General features: G+C 41.5%; 1 protein-coding gene across 1 annotated transcript in view; it reads right to left on the bottom strand.

The window, feature by feature from the left end:
* Nucleotides 1–23,432, bottom strand: part of LOC124788465 — a 254,276-nt gene that overhangs the window by 194,821 nt on the left and 36,023 nt on the right. The window contains exon 4 of the mRNA XM_047255736.1: nt 6,442–6,583. Within this exon, the coding sequence (XP_047111692.1) occupies nt 6,442–6,583 (142 nt within the window). The remainder of the gene's footprint in view (nt 1–6,441; nt 6,584–23,432) is intronic.

The following is a 23,432-nucleotide window of genomic DNA, read 5'->3' as shown; positions in this document are numbered from 1 at the left end:
AACAGTAGACTGAAGGACAAGAATAAAATACAATGATGGGAGAACACAATTTCTCTCCCTTTATTAAAAAAAGCAACTGATCAGTTTGGAGAGATTTTACAGAGACATAACACCAAACCGGTTCTATGACCAACAAAGAAAATATACACAACATATATTCATATACACAACGGATAAACTATCTCCTCTGTTGGCATGTAGGGTATATAAAATTTCGTGTATGTGTGGTAAAGTCTACAGCGGAATTACAAAGAGAAGTGTGAATACATTTCTGAAGGAACACAAAAGTCTTCGCTAACTGAGGAAAGTACAAAAATCAGGTGAAGCAGAGCATGATCAAAAAATCATGACATGAAATCTTCCAAAAACTAAATTTTATCTAGAATAATGAACTATTTTTCACAGCTATTTAGAAAAACCATCAAAATATACAAACATGGCAGTAATTTTAACAGAAAAGAAGAAGAGGCCATGAAACTTAGAGATATTGGACACCAGTTCTGCAGAATTGGTAGACAAGTTTTATCTTTCACATATGACAGTTCAAAGTTAAGTTTATTTGCTGACAAGGATTATCTCTGCCTCCTTCACCCTCTCATTCCACCATGGTGTCTCCTTTTCCTTTACCCCTTCCGGACACACTGCCGCAGGTCTTCTCAGCAGAGCTTACAAACGCTTCTTTGAACTTATCCCATTCCTCCTCCACATTGACATACTCAGTGTTAGGGATTTTATGCTTAAGTAACTCCTTAAACTTTTCTTGTACCTTGCCATGCTTTAGTTTACATACTTTTATTTTCCTTTCCCTTTCTTCCTGTATGTCTTTCAATACACTGAATCTCATCTTTGCCACCACCACTCGATGGTCTCCATCAAAAGCCTCTCCTGGGAGTGCAGTTACATCTGTCAACTGTCTCTGATTTTTCTTTTCCACCAGAAAGTAATTGATGACCATCTTCCTCTGTCTATCACCCCATCTATATCTCATTATCTTTTGGCTATTCTTTTTACGGAACCATGTGTTGCCCACAATCAGCCCATTTCTTTCACAAAACTCAACCAGTTTCTCTCCTTCCTCATTTTTCCTTCCATATCCATATGGGCCAATTATCTCCTCCTTCCCTAGACTTTCTTTGCCTAACTGCGCATTTAGGTCACCCATTACTATTGCTTCCACATCTGTAATTATACTCTCTAATACCTCTAGAAAATCCTCTATGTTCTCTGCTTTATTTCCTGTTTGTTGTGCATATACTCGGATGAAGTCCTTCACTACATTCCTTGTCCTCAGCCAAATCCTCATCACCCTATCACTTGTGTATTCTACTGCTTCCACATATTCCTCTAGGTTTGGTTTCACTATGATACCTACTCCAATTTTGGCTTCTTATCCACCACTCCAGTAGAGTATGTAGCCTTTCCTCATTTTCCTCCTTCCTCTTCCCTTCCATCTAACTTCATTAAGTCCTATCAGTTCTATGTTCTCCTTTTCCATGAAGTCTATCAACTCTTCTGCCTTCCCAGTAAGGTTCATCACATTAATGATACCCACCTTCACTGTGTTGGTGCCTAGTCGCCCACTCCTCATAGTTCCCTCAGCACCCCAAGAACTGTGCGTTGCTTGCAGGGAATGTGCTAACCTTTTCCAAGGCTGGTTTTGAAGTACCATTTCATATATAGGCTATTATTACAATGGGTTTGCCACTCCCAAAGGCATTTTAGAGCTGCTGCCAGCGTATGTTTAGGCCGCGCCTAACATGGAGAACAGATGTTGTTTGTAACCGCCCTTCTGGACTACAGATGCTACGGGAAGTAAGGTACGAAGTCAGTTCTTCCACTTTTCCACCGTTGGGACTTGTAAAATCCTCTTCCACTTTCCAACCATTGTCTCTCTTCACCTGTTACCCTGGTGAGGGGTCCTTACAGCGTACTACCATCTGGAGCCACAGGGACCCAGGTTTTTTAACGAGATTGTTACTCCTCCCCCTCCTCCTTCCTCACCACTTGCAAGGTGAGGCCCCGAGGGGACCGGCACTGGCCGAGAAAGCCGGGCATGAATGGAACAGAGACTGAACAGCTGAAAGTAAAAGGAAATACCAGGATAGTAAAAATAATTGTAAGAAAATGGTAGCAGAAGAAAAGAGGAAAATCTGGGAGAAATTCACTTGAGAGTTGGAAAAAGATGTTACTAGTGGTAAGAAGATGATACATGGAATTACTGAGAGTATGAGGAAAGAAAAAACATACACACAGCTAGTGAAAGGGGAAAGCAGAGAGCTATTAATGCAATCAGAGGAGATAAGGAAAAGATGGAAAGAGTACTTTGATAAATTACCAAATGTGAAGAATGGCAATGGAAAGGGAATAGGTGTACAGCAGGGGGGCAGGGGTCTGGAAGAAGAGGAGGATATAACAATGTTAGAAGTGGAACTTGCTCTGAGAAAAATGATAACAGGAAAGGCACCTGGGATAGATGAAATTACTGTGGAGATGATAAAGGCAGCGGGACCAGTTGGGCTACAGTGGCTATATAGACTAATAAGATGCATTTGGACCCAAAAATGTACACCTGAAGAATGGGGAAAGGGAATAATAATCCCAGTTTTCAAGAAGGGTGACAGGAAAGTATGTGACAACTATCGAGGGATCACACTCATATCCCAAGTAGCAAAAATAATACTAGAAAGAGTGAGAGAAAAACTGGAAGGGCAGTTAGAAGAGGAGCAGTATGGCTTTTGTCATGATAGATCAACAATGGACCCAATCTTTAGTATGAGACAGTTGATGGAAAGACAATGGGAGTATGGGAAAGATCTGGTGATGACATTTCTTGACGTACTGAAAACATATGACAATGTTCGCAGGGAAAAGATATGGGCAACCTTGAAGAGAAAGGGAGTTTGAAAGCAAACACTTGAAGTCATCCAGGCAATGTATGAAAAAAGCTCTAGTTGTGTGCAGACACCAGTTGGAAGAACTGAATGGTTTAAGAATGTTACGGGACTAAGACAAGGAAGTGTGATATCACTACTACTATTTATAATGGTGATGGATGAAACAGTCAAAGAGAGGAAAGCTCACAGACGAAGGGAGATGAAACTGTTACTATTTGCTGATGATACTGTGGTGTGGGGAACAAGCAGTAAGGAGGTACAAAAACAAATAGACATCCTAAATGATAAGGTCGAGAAATATGGAATGAAATTTAGTGTGAAGAAAAGCAAGACCATGGTGGTAACCAGAGGGAATAGAGAGGGCAAGGGACAAATTCATATTAAGGGACGGGATAGTAAAATAGTGGACAACTTTAAATATTTGGGAAGTGTATTAATGGGGAATGCTCGTTTGGAAACAGAAATTGGCAAAACAATACAACAGAGTAGTACATTTTACCAGTGTGTGAGGGGCTTGGTGTGGGGAAGGAAAGTGCCAATGAGGTGCAAGCTGGTGCTATACAAGACTTACTTCACACCCATACTAATTTACAGCTCAGAGACGTGGACTATGACTAGAAGAGAGGAGAGGGGGATACAATCCAGTGAAAAATGAAGATGTTAAGAAGGACATCAGAGTGGAGAAGTTGACTGAGAAAATTGAAAATAATAGATTAAGATGGTTTGGGCATGTGAAGAGGATGGCAGATGGAATAATACCAAGAAGAATGATGGAATTCAACATTGAGGGCAAGAGGCCAAGAGGAAGATCGAGAACAAGATGGACTGATACAATAAAGATGAGTTTAAGGAGGAGAAACTTGCTATGGAACCAAACTGTGGAAGAAGAATGGTGGAAAGACTGAGTAAAGTGGCGAAGTACTATTGATATCCCAACCCGACAGATGTTGGACAGAGGGGAAATGATGATGATGATGATGATGATGATGATGAAGGATTATCTCTGATGATCACACATTAGCTTATATCATTTCCCTTTTTCACTGTTTCTCTGTTACTCTCCAACGTCTGACCTGTCAAGTGGCAGGAGTCATGGGAACAACCTCAGATGTCCAGTGCAGCTCTTGACAAAACATCAGAACAAAAAAGTTTCATGGACCACAACCACACAGCCCAAGAGATTCACCAGCAGCTAAAATACAGTATCCGATGGCTTCAATACCAATGATTCACAATTAGGATCAGTCGACTCATACAAATACCTGAAAGTAACAGTTTGTAAGGATATGAACAGAAATGATTACAAAGCCTCAGTTGACAGTAAGGCAGGTGGCAGATTTCAGTTCACTGCCAGGATACTGGGAAACTACAGGCAGTCTATAAAGGAGACTGCTTACAAATCACTTGCTCATCTTAAATTGGAATATTGCACAAGTGTATGGGACTCATACAAAGTAAGACTAACAGGGGTACTGAACATTTACGATGAAGGATGTGTCACATGATATTTCCTGGCTCATCACTTGGCAGTTGTGGAACTTCGTCATAGTGTACACCCACTACACATCATCAAGATAGACTCTTCAGTTGTACTAAAGTGTGGACTTTTATCATCTGCAGTTGCAACAAGTTTAGTTCAAGTTTAATGAAAAAGATTTGTATTGAAACAAGTGATTTCAATCACTAACATTCGTCACCATTCAGCAAAGAATATAAGAGTTATGAAGAACTTTAACAGGTCCCCCCCCCCCTCCCAATTATTCTGATAGTGAGCTAAGGTAAGTTAAGAAATCCATGAAAAGCAGCAGAAAAATACCTAAGATGAGATCTGATGGAAAAGACAATGTCACTTGTTTCAATACTCTTAACATACAAATAACAGAGCACAAGCTGTTTGCTTGAAACTCAGTCGGCTAAACTCATAATAGGATTCAAACACAAATGCATAACTGCAAAACAATCCATTGGAAGCTTACAATTACTTCACAGGACGATCTTCTGTACAAGCCCCATTATCCGCTTCAGTTCATTTCAGACAATTCAACTCAACCTATGTTGCTGTATTAAGAAAACTAAATCAATTCATTCATGTTAATGCTTACAGATATCCCATTCGTACCTAACCACCTGTATAATTACAAGGTGTACAACTTTGCTTCCACCATTTGCCGATAGGTGGCAACAACAGCAAGTAGCAGTCGAAAGAAACAGATCACAGATGTCAGGCAGTTAGCTTGGACCTTGGTCAACATAACCTCATTCAAACATTAGTTGATTTGTGTCTGAATCATAAAGTTGTTCTTGATTGAAAACGTCAGTTTACGAGCCTAATTCTCGTCATTTGCGGGAAGTATTACTGATTTGTTTCAGTATGAAGAAAACAGTGGCTGAGTCTCATTGAATGCTCTCAAGTACATATGGTAAGGACGCTATTAGTGAAAGAATGTGTTGTGAGTGTTTTCAATGCTTCAAGAACGGTGATTTTAATGTCGTAGACTGTCATACTAGTGGAAGAGAGAATGTTTTTGAAGATGCAGAATTGCAGACATTGCTGAGTGAAGACTCACCTCAAACTCAAGAAGAATTGACACGATTAGTGGGAATGGCACAGCAAGCCATTTCAAAATGCCTCAAGGCTATGGGCATGATTCAGAAAGAAGGAACTTGGGTCCCATGTGAGCTGAAACCAAGAGATGTTGAATGGTGTTTGTGTGTTTGTGAACAGTTGCTTCAGAGGCAAAAATGGAAGAGATTTCTGCATTGTGTTGTGACCGTGCATGGAAAATTGGTTCATTACAATAACCCTAAATACAAAAAATCATGGGGATATCCCGGCCATGCTACCACGTCGATGGCGAAACCGAATATTCACGGATCCAAGATCGTGCTCTGCATTTGGTGGGACCAGCTCGGTGTCGTGTACTATGAGGTGTTAAAATCAAGTGAAACAATCATAGGTGCTCATTATCGAATGCAATTAATGTGTTTGAGCAGAGCATTAAAAGACAAACGGCCACGATACAGCCAGAGGCACAATAAAGTGATTTTGCAGCATGATAATGCTCAACCCCAAGTTGCAAAAGAGGTCAAAATGTACTTGGAAACATTAAAATGGGAAGTCCTACCCCACCCACCATATTCCCCAGACATTTCTCCCTCTGACCATCACCTGTTTAGATCAGTGGTGCATGGCCTGGCTGACCAACACTTCCGATCTCATGAAGAAGTCACAAATTGGATCGATTCGTGGATTGCTTCAAAAGATAAAACAATTTTTTCGACGCGGGATTCATACGCTGCCCGAAAGATGGGAGAAAGTAGTGGCCAGTGATGGAAAATACTTTGAATGATACACGTGTAACCAATTTGTTTCATTAAAGCCTCAAATGTTAGGGGAAGAAACGACGGAAGCAAAGTTGTACACCTTGTAGTTACCTTGAAAGAACCCTACCATAAATAATTATTCTCCTGGAAAACAGAAGAAAAAGTTGGTTGTTTAAGCAATGTTTGTGGAAAAAATTGTACACAAATTTGGAACACGGTTCACCTGAAGATGGACACTGCACACTCTGAAGTGCCTCCTTCAGAATCTGCCTGGCTCGAGTGAAATCTTCAAGGGCTCGCCACTCCTCGTTAAGATCATTTTTCAGCTCTTGCATTTCCAGCCATTCATCAGTTCCTGCCTCAGACTGTTAAATGATACATCTCATCAATATTGTAAATGTAAACATGTTCAAAGACATTAGTTTCTCTATTACGCAACTGCAAAACTTTTGATTACATCGAATTATCATTTTCAAGTAAGTCCCCTCATTTTCAGAAAAACTGAACAAACTTATTAACAACAGTTCCTTTTAGACTACTTATTAGTTGTCAAAAAGCAGTAGATGCTAGTATAAGCTTTTGCCAATCTAGTGCCCATGTATTAAAAAAAATACTTGTCAGAATAAAAGATGGAACATTTTGAGAAGAAAAAAACTGGTGTTATCTATTGATTGATCAGTTTATTTATGCGATATTTCACTATAGTTGAATCGGATCCCTGACAGTTATGCAGTAACAGACATTATACGGTTGGCCGCACTTTCAAATACACATGCTGCCAATTACACCACCGCATTTTCTACAGCTGCCACCACAGCATGAGGGCACTGCCATGAATTATTACGCTGCTGCTAATGAGAGGCAAGCATCCCCTCTCCAGAGCTCCAGTAGTGGGTGTACTTAAGTTTGAACATTCATGTCCCGGCTCATTTTTATTTCTTTCCCACTTGAAAAACATTTAGACTTTCATAGTGGCCAGGGCTCAACATCTTCTAATTGACATTGTACTGAAGAGTGACAGATTTGTAAGTCTTTTGTATCTGCATGTATTTCAACACTCAAATTTCTTGTTAGCAACTGATGCTGCAAATTCTGCAAGAAAGTTATGTATTATTTTTACTATTTGATTTTAGATGTAAGCTAAATAAATATCTGAAGTCTCTGTTCAAGAACGGTATCTGTTCCTTGTCCTTGTATCCACTAAAGAACCACACAGCATGCAAAGGAAGACACAACATACTGGTGACGAGGATGGGATGGGGAGCTTTGGATACCGGAGTGGGACAATCTTTTTAAGTCTATTGAATTATTTTTTGTGCATATGCACATATTTTGCTGAAATATTTAAGCTGAGTTATTTAAGGAATTATGGAAAACCAGGGAGAACAATGTGTAAGTGCAGTGCAGTGCGTAATATGTGCAGTGTCTAATATGTCTTGTTCATTTTCAGAGTCAACAAATAACAGAACTGCTGTCAGCAGTTTTTTCCCCTTGTACAAGCACAAGCAGCCCAGCAGCAAAAGGCACCAGAAGCTAATGAAGGAATTCACCTACTGCCTCTGCCCTTCCAACAGTTTGATGATATGAAGGAAACATGGAAAGAATACATAAAATGGCTGCATCAACATTTCAATGCCTACAAAATCACAGGTGAATCATGTCATACACTTTTGTTTTCATGTGTAGGAGTGAACACCTACTGCCTCCTAGTGAAATTGTTTCCCCTCAGTGAGTCCCAAACCCAGCCACACAAGGGACATACAAAACTGATCTGCCCGCAAAAGACTAGAAAGCCCTTCAGTGTTATCTCATGTTCAGATTCTGCACCTCCTCCTGCTCAAAAATAAGACAAGGGAAGACACAGAAAATGTACACACATGCAACATTGTAGTGATCAGTCATATCAAGGATGGATTGTGGAATTGCAGGGCATGGCTAGAGACCGTAAATTCAGTTGTGTGTGTGGCGCAACTTGTCAGTGTGAAATGCTTTGTGATGCTGCAGTTCAGAATCTATCAGATCAGAGATTGAGTGCTGAAATTTTAAAGCATCACAACACTAGCCTTAGTGAAGTGCTTAAAATTATTGAAGCACGCAAAGTTCAAGATATGGCCAAGCAAGTCTTCTGTCTACCAGTTATTGCTTTATTTGAGACAAACAACCCATATCGCAGCCACAGCCCCAGCCCCAGCACTCGCATTTCAGCACCGTATAAACAAGGCCAGACACACAACATCCAGCATTTGCTTTGCCAACACAACACTTATTACACTGCCCCAGCTCCACGCAAAGTGAAGTCATGTGTGAAATGCTATGTCACCTACGATCGGAAGAACTGCTTCTTCAGACAAGCTGAATGCAATTTCTGTCATTGCACGGGACATACAAAACTGGTCTGCCCGCAAAAGACTAGGAAGCCCTTCAGTTTTATCTCCTGTTCAGATTCTGCACCATCTCCTGCTCAAAAATAAGACAAGGGAAGACACAGAAAATGCACACACATGCATATAATGCAAATACCAAACACGTGAAAATGGCTCTCCCAATCTCGAAATTCACTAAAGTACTCTAACACAGTTTTTCACAACACAGAATGGACAACTGTCTTCAGAGAGCATGTCACAAACTTTGGATTACATTGTGCATCTGTAACCAGTAGATGCCTTTACAACTAAATACCCCAGCTCCTGTGACACTCCTTAACCTAGATACATATGAAAAAATTGGCCAACCATCCTTGCAAACATCAAGTGTGCATCTCACCATCTATAACAGTGACAGCATTTCAGTGCATGGAACATGCTGCATACCTGCAAAATACAAAAACACGACTAAGGAAGTCCCTTTTGCTACAGTCCACTCACACATGATCCCAAATATTTTTGGTATTGGTGCATTTGATTCCTTCAGATTAGATGTTGTGACTCGCCGATCTTTCAAAGTGCCGCCGCGAAGTTACGCACGTCCTCTACATGCGGCGCTGTCTGCCAGCCATGCAGCAGCAGCACCACCTAAGCGGCCAGCTAGCCAGCGAACGCTAGACTTGGACTCAGTTATGATTTGACTGTTAAAAATGTACACACGTCTTACTCTGTTTACTTGATCTGTGACTTTCATGTATTGCGTCTTCCTTGAAATATATTAGTTCAACTTACAACAATTGGCGACCAGGTAGCGATTTTTCTTTTACATCGTTGACCCACATGTTCCCATGGCTACTTTAGAGCAACTATTGCAAGGTCTCATAGAACAGTAAACGCTTCTCACAAATGTGATTCGTGATTTCGTCGCGGCATCAAATGCAGGGTGTCTCTCGTCGTCGTCTCTACCTACTTTTCCTCCTTACGACGAGACGGCAGAAGACTGGTCTGAATATGAAAAATGTCTTCGACAGCACTTCTTGGCATTTCATGTCGCGGATGAACAAACATTTAAGTCTCTGTTCCTTTCATGGATTTCACCTCAAATGTATCGGTTGTTGTTGCAATTGGCTCCTTTGAAAGATCCTGCATTTTTGCTGAAATGTGCTCACTTCTGTCCATCTATTTTCAAAAGTAAACGCATGTGGTAGCCTCTCATGTTGCCTTTTATCATTGTCAAAAACAACCGAATCAATTCTATCGCACTTGGGCTGCTGAACTTCACGGCCTCAGTAGAAAGTGTCAGTTTGTTACTGAAGTTCACAAAGAATCCTATGCCGATTCCATGGTACAGGATGCTATTATCTGATCGGCGCCCTTCAGTTGGCAAATCCAACTCTAGATGAAGTCCTATCCATTTTCAGTCTTTTGAAATTTCTCGCACAGCTGGAGCGCAAATAGAGGCATGGGGCGACGTCGGGGAAATACAACCTCTGTGTGATGTTGACGAAACGTGTGGCGTGTCCCCGTCGGCCGACGTAGCTGCAGTATGCTCCCAAGCACAGCCTCGGCCTAACTGTAAACAAACCTCTAAGAAACTGTAGCAAAACCCACGGCAACTTTCTTCATGTCCGCGGTGTTTTATGAAACATTCACGAGAAGACTGTCCACAACTTTGGGCCATGTGTCACAAATGCAAAAAAGAAAAGGCTCATGTGTCATCTGTTTGCAAATCCGACTGCATACATGTTGTTCATGAACATGACGCTGATTTTGATTCTGTGTCATCCGTTTGCAAATCCGACTGCATACATGATGTTCATGAACATGATGCTGATTTTGATTCTGTGTCGTCTGTCAACTGTACTTCTTCCCTTTCAGGGAAGTTATCCCTCACTGTCCAAATACTTGGCCAAGATGTTCGCATGCAGGTGGATAATGGTTCTGCTGCCACTATCATCAATTCTCAGACCTATCTTCAGTTGGGTTCTCCAATCCTGTCACCTGTCACTAGGCAATTACGGACTTACAATAAACAGAAGATTTCTCTCTTGGGACAATTTGATGCTGAGGTATCTTACAAATCTGTCGTTCGCACTGTTCCCATATTTGTTGTCGACCATAGTAAAGTGGAGAATCTTTTTGGTTTCGATGCCTTTCCCATTTTTGGGTTCTCCATAGATGACTCTGTCAATATTGTCTCTGATGCTATTCCTTATGCTCAATTGGATTTCTTGTCGACGACATTTTCGTCCCTTTTTTCTCCTGGGTTAGGCCATGCAAACGACTTTGAATCTCATGTCATGCTCAAACACACTGCTCGGCCTAAGTTTTTTCGGGCTCGGCCCATTCCTGTGGCCCTTTGTGATCAGGTCAAACGGGAGCTGGGTCGTCTCACTGCTTCAGGGGTCTTGCTTCCTGTTACTTCCAGTGAGTGGTCCTCTCCTGTAGTTGTCATTGCTAAGCCAAATGGTGATATTCATCTCTGTGGCGATTTCAAAGCTACTGTAAATGCTCAATGCCTTATCAACACTTACCCTATGCCTCGACCTGAAGAATTGTTCACAAAACTTGCTGGAGGCCAGTATTTTTCTAAACTTGACCTGTCATAAGCTTATCATCAACTTCCTCTTGACGCTGCTTCCTGGCAATTTCTGGTCCTTAACATGCCTTTCGGCCTCTATCAATACCAACGATTGCCATTCGGGGTTGCCAGCACCCCTGCCAGCGATTCTTGGAACAATTATTGCTCACTGTCCCTGGGTGTATAAATTACCAGGACGACACTGTTGTCACTGCCTCTACCACTGACGAACATCTTTAAAATCTCCGCACACTTTTTCATGTCTTACAGATTGCCGGTCTTAAGTGTAATCTTCAGAAATCTAAATTTTTTCAGGCATCTACCACGTACTTGGGGTTTCAACTTTCTCGGGATGGTATTCGTCCGCTTCAGCAAACTGTCGCTGCGATCGATGCTCTTCCTCGCCCTACATCTGTTAAGGAACTGCACGCCTTCTTGGGGAAAATAGCATATTATCACAAGTTTTTACTGTCTGCTGCCTCGGTGGCTCAGCCGGTGCATCGCTTGTTGCATAAAAATGTGACTTTTCACTGGTCCATGTCATGCGATGCGGCTTTCCAGAAATTGAAGACTATGCTGAAACAGGCCCTGTGCCTGACTACTTATCGACCTGGCCAACATCTTGTTCTTGCCATGGACACCTCTCAATACGGGGTCAGTGCAGTCCTTCCGCACCGTTTTTCTGACGGTTCTGAACAAACCATTGCTTATGCCTCCAAAATGCTCACGGATGCCCAACAGAAGTATTCTCAAATTGAAAAAGAATCTTTGGCCATTATTTATGCTCTTCATAAGTTTGGTGTTTTTCTCTATGGACCCAAATTTCATCTTGTTACGGATCACAAACCACTTGTTTCCTTGTTTCATCCATCAACGTCACTTCCCGACAAGGCTGCACACCGCCTCCAGCATTGGGCTCTTTACTTGTCTCGTTTCAATTATGAGATTCATTTCCGGCCGACGGCTCAACATGTGAATGCTGATGCACTGTCTCGCCTTCCCATGGGTCCTGATCTGGCATTCGATAGGGACGAACTGTTGTGTTTTCACCTGGATGTTGCCGAGCAGCAGGTTGTGGACGGGTTCCCCATCACCGGGGACCGGATGGCGGCTGCTACGGGTTCTGACCCTACCCTCTCCCAGGTTTTATGCTGTATTCAGAAGGGTTGGCCAGATCGTCCATCCACTAAGACTTCTGATCCATAGCGGAACTACCACGCTTTGCGTTACCACCTCACAGCTATGGATGGTGTTAACCTCCTTTCCACCAAAAATGCTTTGCCACGTGTTGTGGTACCTGCGTCTTTGCGTGCTTTGGTCTTGTGCCTCCTTCACCAAGGGCACTGGCGTGTCTCTCACACAAAATCTCTGGCGTGCTGTCATGTGGACTGGCCTGGCATCGACTCTGAAACCCCACACATGGTCGCTGCCTGCGGCCCTTGTGCGTCACAGGCCGCCGCCCTGAAGTCATCTTTGTTACCATGGCCTTTGCCTGAAAAGCCCTGGGAGCATATTCATGCTGACTTCGCGGGACCTTTTTTAGGTACTTATTGGCTTCTCGTTACTGATGCCTACTCTAACTTTCCTTTCATTGTCCGTTGCACGTAGCCTACACTGCGGCAACCACCAATGCTCTAGCTCGCATTTTCTCTTTGGAAGGCCTTCCCTCTACTCTTGTTACTGATAATGGTCTGCAATTTGCCTCTTCTGATTTTGCGGATTTTTGTGCCCGTCACGGCGTCATACATGTCACGGCCCCTCCGTTCCATCCACAGTCAAACGGGAAGGCTGAATGACTGGTCTGCACATTTAAGGCTCAGATGAGGAAACTCCTGACTTCTTCTACTGCTGATGATGCGCTTCTCCAATTTCTGGCTTCTTACCGTTTCACCCCCATGGGCGACCACAGCCCGACTGAGCTCTTACATGGCCGACAGCCCCGCACGCTACTTCATCTTCTGCAGCCTTCGACCTCACGGCCGCGGGTGCCTTCGCTTGGCTGGTTCATCGCCGGCGACCTTGTATGGGCATGGGGATACAGCAGGCAGCCAAAATGGAGTCCTGGCCGCATCTTACGACACTGTGGCCGACGCCTGTATGAAATCCAGACAGACACAGGTGTTGCAGTGCGTCATTCGGACCAGCTTCGGCTTCATGCGCCAGCAACACCTATTACGGATGCCGCTACACCACCTTCGGCTCTACCTGACACTCGGGATACTGGAATCTCTCATTACTCACAACACAGTCCTCTCACCTCTCAGCACAAGAACTGACACCACCAGGAGACGTGCCCATGCAGGAACCAGATGACCATCATCTGTCGGAGCAACTCTACTAGCCTCCTTCTCCTACAGATGCGGGCACATCGCCCATGTTTCCTGTTATAACAACCGGACTTGCCACAACAGGCAGATTGGTGCACAGGGCTCCAGCAGATTCGGCCCCCATGTCATCTCGACCCGTTATCATTGGGGACGCTTCCGTCCGTACAGGAAGCTTCCTCCTCGAGACTTTACAGCCAGTCAAACAACACCTATGGATGTTAGCAATCTGCAGGCCACCTCCATCAAGACCTGTGCAAAAAATTCAAAGGGGGGAAAAGTGTTGTGACTCGCCAATCTTTCAAAGTGCCGCAGCGCAGTTACGCGCATCCTCTACATGCGGCGCTGTCTGCCAGCCATGCAGCAGCAGTGCCACCAAAGCGGCCAGCCAGCCAGCGACTGCTAGACTTGGACTCAGTTATGATTTGACTGTTAAAGTGTACACACGTCTTACTCTGTTTACTTGATCTGTAACTTTCATGTATTGCGCCTTCCTTGAAATATATTTGTTCAACTTCAAGTTACAACATTAGACAAACAAGGCGAGGTGCATGCCATGGATACAAAAATTTCCCATGCCACAATTCAACAACTCTGTGACAAGTATCAAAAATTTGTTCACTGTAATTGGATAGATAAAAAAAATCTACTCACCAAGTGGCGGCAGAACACAGAATTAGTTACGCTTACGGAGCCAGTGGCTCCTTCTTCAGGCAGAAAGGCTGAAGGGGAAGAGGGGTGAAGGTTTAAAGCTCTCAGATTTTCAAATCTCGTCCAGTGCAGCCTCCAACATTCAGTCTTTCCTTCACATGCCGTCTGATAAGTCTCCCCTGACCTGCAGTTCTGGGTGTCTTTTCCTAAATCTACCCCTTTTCCTAGACCTCTCCAGTCATTTTCCTCACCCCTCTTCCTTCCCCTTCAACCCTTCTGCCTGAAAAAGTAGTCACTGGCTCTGAAAGCGTGCCTAATTATAATCTTCTTTTATGTGCGTGTTCTACCACCACTTGGTGAGCAGGTTTTTTTATCTATCCAATTACATTATATTGTCAAAAATTGATTGTTTTCTTTGTTAAAATGTTCAGTGGTACTGTAGTATGTGCAAAAGATTTTCTCACACACATTATGCTGAAAGCTAATGCACAACCCAAGTTCTGCTGCACACGCCCTGTGCCACATGCATTACATGACAATGTGGCTACAGAAATTCAGAGACTACAATGCGTTGGTGTCTTAAAAACTATTTCGGAAGACCTTAGTCATCATTCATAAGCCAAATAGGAACATTCATCTCTGTGCAGATATCAAACGCACAGCAAATTCACAGACATTGATTTGCACCCATTTCCTATGCCACATGCATTACATGGCAACGTGGCTACAGAAATTCAGACTGGAATCCATTGGTGTCTTAATAATTATTTCAGAAAGTCAGTGGGCATCAATTAGTCATTATTCATAAGCAAAATGGGAAGATTCTTCTTTGTGCACATATCAAATGTATAGTAAATTCACAGACAGTCATAGATCCCTACCTACTCCTACATATAGAGGAAATTTTGGATCACCTAACGGGGGGACAATTCTTCTCAAAAATTGATCTTGCAGTAGCCTATCTTCAATTACCATTGAATTACCATTGGACAAAGAGACAAGCATCAGGCAGTTTCATCCTGCAAAACTGGCAAAAGAGAACAGCCTATCACATTTCTGAATAGTGCTCAGATCAATTATAGTCAGATGCAGAAGGAAGTCCCGTCTATAATAATGATGTCACCAAATTTCATCATTATCTGTGTGGTAGAAAATTTTTCCTTGTCATGGACCATAAGCATCTGACTGCACTGTTTCATTGGTCAAAAGAAGTTCCTGATCACATGGTGCAAAGCTTCAACATTGGTTGCTATTATTGTCAGATTACCAGTATGAAAGTGTTTCACCCAACAGCACAAGACATAAATGTTGTCACATTGTCTCATTTACCTGTCGACACAGAGGCAACATTTGCTGCATTGGATACTTCCTGCTTACATATTGATTCTTCTGATATGCGAGCACTGGATTCTTTTCCTGCTGATTCATAGCAGATCACACAAGCCACAGAGCACAACCAATCACTACGATTGTTAAAAAGTTACCTTCACAAATGTTGGCCGTGCTCTCCAAAATGTGTCCCCAATCCCTTAGCATGAAGATACTTTGTGCACTGCAATAGTTTATCTCTTCTGAATGATGTGATTCTGCTTCGCATGTCTAACGAATGAACAATAGTTTTAATCCCCTCCCTGTTGCAACAGCAAGTGTTAAGTCATTCTATATAGATGTCATTGGGGAACTGTTCACACTAAGCACATGATGCGCCACCATGGTACATGGTTTAGATAAGCAGGTGGAATGTGTAAGGGCACAATGTTGTGCTTGCGCTGACAATAGACCGCTCTGCAGCTGGAATTTTTCTCCTAGCCACATTCTGATACTCTATGGCAATGCCTCCATGTAGACTTTGCTGGCCCCTTTTGGACAGATCTGGTTTATTATCATCAATGCCTACAGCAAATATTCTTTTGCTATCTCAGTACATTCAATAAATGCCACCACCACTATCAAGGCGCCCGCTTCTCTATTTTCTTCCCAAGGCTTGTCACAAACAACTGTATCTGACAATTGACCTTCTTTTTCTTCCAAGGAATTCTGCAAACACAACGGAGTACAGCAAGTCAGTACAGCACTTTTCATGCCACATTCTAATAGCGATGCCAAACTTTTCGTTTGAATGTCAAAGACGCAAATATCAAAACTTCAGGCTTCACATTCAGGTGAAGATGCCTTACTGATGTTTCTGAGTTCATACTGTACTCTGTCTTGCTGCAGATCAAGTTGTTTCAGATTTCATCGTTGCATGATGTCAGGCCACCATGACACAGCCACATCTGCCTGCCACAATGCAGTCTCCGACACAGCTTACCGAGCAGGTGCCTTCATCCATCGCTATCTGACTGATGGAAGCCCTTGCCTGCCCACCTGCAACACCATTACTGCCAACACCACAGGTCACCATTTCCATGAACATTGACGCTGTCACTAGTTGTCAGCACCCTCCATGCTCCTACCTGTGCATCCGGATGTGTCATGTACTTGTTTTCTGGGTAAATTTCCATGGTGCTAACAAAACACAATGATGAGACGTGGGTCTAGTCTGCTCTGTCCCCAGCCAAGCAATGAGCCTCATCGTTATCCATGGCACAGGCCTCCCCCCTGTAACTTCCAAGTTGGGCAGAGAGGGGTGCTGTATTGCCCGTTATCCAGTCAACTGCACTTTCAAATATGCTTGCCGCCAATTATGCTGCCGTATTTTCTACAGCTGCCACTGCAGCATGAGGGTGCTGCCATGAACAATTACATTGCTGCCAATGAGATGCAAGCATCCCCCCTCTGAAGCTCAAGCAGCAGGTGTGTTTAAGTTCAAATCTTCATGCCCTGGCCCAATTTTGTGTGTTTGCCGGTTGAATAACACTTACACACTTTCATAGTGGCCAGGACTCGACATCTTCTGAATAGACATTGTATTGAATCTGTATATATTTCTACACTCAGATCTACTGTTAACTACTGATGCTGCAAATTCAGCAACACATTTATGTATTATTTTTAGTATTTGATATTAGATGAAGAATAAATTAATATTGAAATTCTCTGTTCATGAAAAGCTTCTGTTCCTTGTTCCTGTATCCATTAAAGAACCTCACTGAGTGCAAAGGAAGGCATAACAAGTTGCAGAAGGCTGGGGGCAGCAGCTTCATGAGCCTACCTCAACCAATAACGAAAGATGATTTTGTAAATGTTTCTATGGCAATGACTACTGTCACAGCTCTGTACATGGCTATTGTTTCCGCCTGCAGCTCTTAGTGCTTCACAGTTGAAAACTGACAACAGTGCTGTGGCTGTCAGGGATCTTCTTATGCCATCTCAACTATAGCATTTGTATCTCCTGCTAATGGTAAATAAAACATTTCTTCAATATATAACAGTATTTTCATCAAAGTAATTTACTGTGCAAATTCTCATTCAATCATTAGATAATGGTATAATGTTCTGTGGCTCAGATAGACACAATGTGCAAAAAATTTTCAAACTATAGAAGAAACCTCTGACAATAATATCAAAAAAGAATAAATGGGGGGCTCACTGCCTTAAATTACTTAAAGATCTAAGAACATTAAATGTTCCTTCTTAATATGTAGAGTGGTGCCCTGGCTCAGTCAGTTTACTCTTTCATAACCCGCAATTTATAAAATTTATAAATAGAATGCAAATCTTGACCCTTCTTCACAGAGGAAGGTAAAACAACAAGATGATTGGGTTTATGCACTAGACAATTGGGGATGGGGGGGGGGGGGGGGGGGGGGGGGGTTGGAAACAGAGAGAAAGAACTGACAGAATGTCATCCTGTTGATGATGATGCAATACTATTTCAAACTGAAGAAGGATGGGGACGAGAACCAGCTATGTACTTCACAACAGAACGATTCTGTCATTTGCCATAAGTGGTTTCGGGATGTGAATTTAACCACTATCCATAGAAATGCTATTCCAACGTTACATCATTCCACCACATAAAAATGGCACAAACTGGTAGTGCCATTTTTAATTCAACATTAGAAACATAACCATTAAGAAATCACTATTGTGAGCAATACATACACTACAACTAGGATTTCCCTGCAAAGACTACAAGAAGGTAGGATATTATTTAGATCTGCCAGCCAATTATATGTTTCACAACAGCTCATTTGGCAGGCACATGGTTAAAGATACCGTAATGAACAAGGCTCAAGTGTAAGATGGCTTGAGTCTATTGTTGGTGCCTTCTTTCTTTTGAATGTTTCTGATTATAACCTGCTACTTGTGATGTGGTAATATTGCATACTTTTTCCAAAGACTTCATCATTTTGCCATGAAAAAGACTATTTTTATCATGTGATTGGTTATAGACACAGACTGGACTAGGATTAGAATACAGGTACTTATATCTCAGGGATGTGGTACACAATGTTCACTCACTAAGTCACTTAGTGAAGCACCAACTTGAAATGATGACATCTGTGGTCAGACAGAGCAGTGCACAATGTTGTGATAACAGTCTGAAACACTGCAGCATGAACCATGGAACAGAATGACAAACATCAGCAATTAGCTATTGTAGGTAAATAGAGTACACTGGCTGACATGCATGCACAATTTACTTTAAATAGCCCCACAAGATAACATTTAGTGGAATATTATTGGATGATTTGACGAGTCTCAGGGGACAAGTCCTCTCCTTTCCATCAGTTTACCAGAATTCACGGCACAGAAATGGTCTGGATGACCACAAAGTGGTGGATCCATTCATGCATCACTGTACTCCTTTGCAATAAAAGCAATATTGTAGCATTCCCAGTTATGAGAAATGGAAGAGATCTGCCAAACCTCAGCCATTCACTTCTGATGTATGAAAGTAGGATGGTAATAGGTGGAACTTGAAACCCCTGCAAAGTGCTGGCCCAAGGTATTGGAAAAACAAAGGTGTGATCAACAAGTAACAGGAATTTTTGATTTTCTTAAAGAATCTTTATTTTATTCATCAACATAAATGAAAATGTATTAACATATGATGAAATTCTACTACTTTAAGAACTCAAGTAGGGAACTAAAGAGAATTTAAGGGCCTGTGAATTATGTCAAAAGTTTAAGAAAGTGAATAAGGCAGTACCTTATCAAATGTATTCAGTAATACTGAAAGCTTTAAATAATCTGACAGCAATGGATTTATTTTGACATTCTCTGACGGTAGATGTGGAGTGTCATACACATTTCCTGCAGTTGAATGCTGGTCAAAATATGTTAAGTTATGTCCTATAAAATTAGCAAACATGGCCATTATAATGAACTGTTTAAGGGCGTATTTTAAGATGCAGGCAACCCAATAGGTTGTCAACTGATAATTGAACACAGTTTGTATGTCACAGTTACAAGGAATTTTTGGCATGGTAAGGGGTAAAGCACTTTAATGTTTCTAAATATTGGGTTGGTTTGTAAGTTGGTAGCATTTCTCCATAAGTTTAATAAACACAACATATATACCTAACAGATTTTAATTATCTATAATACATCCTCCTTTACCATTTATAAATCTACCAACAATGAGGTAACTTATCAATTCTGCGACTGTAGATCATGTGGTTTTGAGGTGAAGAACTCATCAAGCCACTTTCAGATCACATTTTCATCCAGAAGGGAAGTTCCTTGAAAGTTGTTCAATAGAGAGCAGAAAGGTGAAAATCTCAGGGCGCAAAATCGGGTGAAAAGGTGGGTGCACAGTGACTTCCCAACCTAGCTCCTGTACAATGTTTTTTATCAGTCTATCAGAATGCAGGTGGGCATTATCATGGAGCAGTATCACTTGATGCAGTCTTCCTGGTCGTTGTTCTTCGAGTTCATGTGCAAGACATCTTGGTTGTTGACAATGAATGTCAGCAGTGACAGTTACACCTCACGAAAACAATTCATAGTACACCAAACTGTCGCTGTTCTGCGAGATGCACAACATTATCTATTGTGGATGTGCACAGAGCTTTGTACTGGGAATTGCTGCTTTGTTTGGGCACAGCCATTCATTCTTTTCTTTACGTTAGCATAAAGACACCATTTCTTGCCACCAGTAATGAATTTGGATAGGAATGATCAGTGTTGTTCACAAGCCAATTGATGATGAACCAGCAGAGATGCACGTATTGCCACCTGCTGATTTTTCTGATTTTTTGTTTACAGCACACAATATAAATTCATCTAATTTCTGAATCTTCTCCATCGCATGCGACTGTCTCAAGGTGTTGGAATGATCACAGTTCATCATCACATGTGCCAGAATGCATTTAAATGTATACATGAAACCCTGCAGGTCTTCCTGAATGTGAAGACTCAGTAATGTCAAAATGATCCTCCTTAAAACTAGAAAACCATTTTCTTGCTGTTCTCTGTCCAATTGCATTATCCCCATACATAGCACAAATGTTTCTGGCTGCTTCCACCTCCTGTCACCCCTCTATTGAACTCAAACAGTAGAATATGCCGGAGATGTCCCAATTTCTCCACTTGGCACTCCATTTTATAGTGTCCACAGCTCTGCTCACTACCTCCTCCCAATGACGATATGTAAACAAATAACAAGAATGAACTACACAGAAAAAAATGTCAACTGATAAATAAATCCACAGCAACTGGCATACCACAATGCAAACCCAAAACGCTACAGATTTATGCACCATCTTAATACCATACTCAGTCTAGTGTTTCAGAAAGGGTAATGAAGAAAATTGGAATACTCTGTTCTATGTATTGCTTAAATAGGCATAACTACCTGGGCTGAAACAATACTAGAATTTCAACTCATATTAAATGAATTACTATATTCATCAACAGGACTTTCCCCTGTGGAAGAATTAAACAAAATATTTATCAGAGAGCCATTGCTGAAGTTGTTCAAATGGCCCAAAGGGATACTTTGCATTAATGACAATGTTCAGGTAAAGGTAGAGAAATATCTAGTTAAAAATACAGGACAGAGAGTAAAAAAACATAATACAAGGGCTACAGAACCAGAGTTTGAGGTGAGAGGTAAGGTATTAGTGAAATCTTATTATCCTAGTTTGACTCTAAAGGAGACTAGTAAATTTTTCCATAAATACAAAGGTTCTTATTATATGTCAGACATAGCACATCCAAGAATAGTATTTTTAAAAGAGTTTGTAAACAATGGAGAGAAACGGTTATGCAACATAGACTTAATTAAGGGATTTGTTATGTAAAGTTATGACTTTGGGGGAGCTCACAATCTGTGAGTGATGCCTGCAAGGTCCCAGCTGTCTGTAATATTATTTCCTACTTCAGTTTCTGCATAATGGTCTCTTCATCTTTTACTGTTTTGTATCCTTTAAATTATATTTTCTTTCACTATCCTATCTATAATACTCAAATAATGATCGAAGTACATTAATAATTTGTACTTAGACAATGGAAGTGTGTGATAAACTAATAAAAGGCACCTACAAGGCAAGCAACAATGTACATTACTCTTAAAAATATTTTTTTAATATTTTTTGAAATACATATCCAGCTGTATGAGATGTAGATGCTGGAAATTTCACATCAAGGAGGGGAAGGATGGGAAGTGCTAAATTTAGACTAAGTTGCAGGACTTGCAAACACTGTAGTTAGATCTGGGTGAGATCATAGAGATCATAGCAGCACCAATGAATATCATTTTTTGATAAACTAATGGAATTATTTAAATAGACAATATGTTTTAGTCACTCTTGTGGAATGTAGAAGAGTACTTAGAAGAGAGAAGGCGAGGAAACTTAAAAATCAGATACAGAAACTAAATAAAGTAGGAGTATGTTTAACTCAACATATGGGAGCAGAGAGGGGAGAAGTAAGGTATATAATGATAATTAGGGTGGTGTACTCTTATATATAAACCAGGAAATGAATAGGGTAGGTGTACCAAGAAATGAGGACCTACACCTTGAGTGAGGAAAGAGAGAAAATGGGTATGGACATCATTTCTGTGTGGAAGGTTATATGATGTGTGAAACATCCTTTTGAGAAAGTAAATGTCAGTGGTAGCTTCTGCAGAGGTAGAAACTAAGATTTTGAGGCCTTCTTCAAAGTTGCAGATTATGGGAACCTATCGGAGTTGCTACTTTCTAGTTAATACATAGATTTAAAAAATAATTAATAATGAGACAGGCATACCAGCTTTGTATTCTATCCTTAAGGAAGGTGGGGTAAGTAAAATAGTATAGTACACAAAACTCAAAAAGTTATTAGTTGCTGAAAAATGTAACACCTCCGGTTTGATTGCAATGACTATAGCAGGATTAATATGTTCACCAAGCAGCAGCAGGATAACACACACATAAATAAAGGTTTTATCTATGCAAGTTTTCAGAGGCAGTGGCTCCTCCTTCCAGCAGAAGGGGTTGAAGGGGAAGGAAGGGTAGTGAAGGAAAAGGACTGGACAGTTGTAGGAAAAGGGGTAGAATTCATCCACAACCACAGGTCAGAGGAGGCTTACCAGACGGGTTGAGAAGGAAAATATTGTCAAATATTTGTTATTTTCATAATTATGTAGAATCAATAAGTTACAGTAAATTATGTGCTGTTATACGGAATGGAATGCCTGTTGTAAAATAGGCCAAGTAATACGTGAGAATGACTCATCAGAATTTTCTTTGATAGTTGAGTCTGTTAGCTGGTTGGAGTTACTTGTTGTGTTGCTACTCTCTCTCCACTCTCAATCACAGATTTTCGAACAATTTTTTGAGGCCTGTGGGGGTGAATTTGGAGAGTCCGTTCTGTAGGACTGGTGAGCATCTCCATCCTCTGAACCCACAGATGAACCGCCTCCCCCTCCCCCCCCCCCTTCCCCCATCATCATGGAGAAATCTTTCAGGTGGGAGTGCGACAGTTTTTGGAATCTGAGTCTTGCCTCCTTCAGTTTTAACATATTAAGTCTTACTTTTCCTTTCTTTCTTGTCCAGCAGTAGTACCATGTGTATTCTCAATCTTTCCACATTCAACAGTTTCGATTACAAACACTTTTACTATTCATACACCTGCTGAATCCTGCTACTAGTGCATGTGAGTGTGAGTGCGCCAAGTGTAGTGTTGCTGCATCTGTGCACTTACATCAACCTCCAAGCATATAGTGCGGGTCAGCCACTAGTGGCCACCAGTAGAAAGCGTGCACACAGCGTGGTCACCGCCACACCATCTACTGGTGAACTGTGCCTATATATGCACACAGCAGTGCTGATTCACTCTCAGTTTGTACTGCTCACATAAGTTGTTCTGTGTATCGCTTATGTTGCAACTTCTATATGATTCTTTTGTCTTGTTATGCATG

Source organism: Schistocerca piceifrons, chromosome 3, assembly GCF_021461385.2.
Source record: "Schistocerca piceifrons isolate TAMUIC-IGC-003096 chromosome 3, iqSchPice1.1, whole genome shotgun sequence".
In the NCBI taxonomy this organism is placed as follows: Eukaryota; Metazoa; Arthropoda; class Insecta; order Orthoptera; family Acrididae; genus Schistocerca; species Schistocerca piceifrons.
The sequence above is the reverse complement of the archived record's forward strand: the minus strand, read 5'-3'. Positions and strand labels throughout refer to the sequence as shown.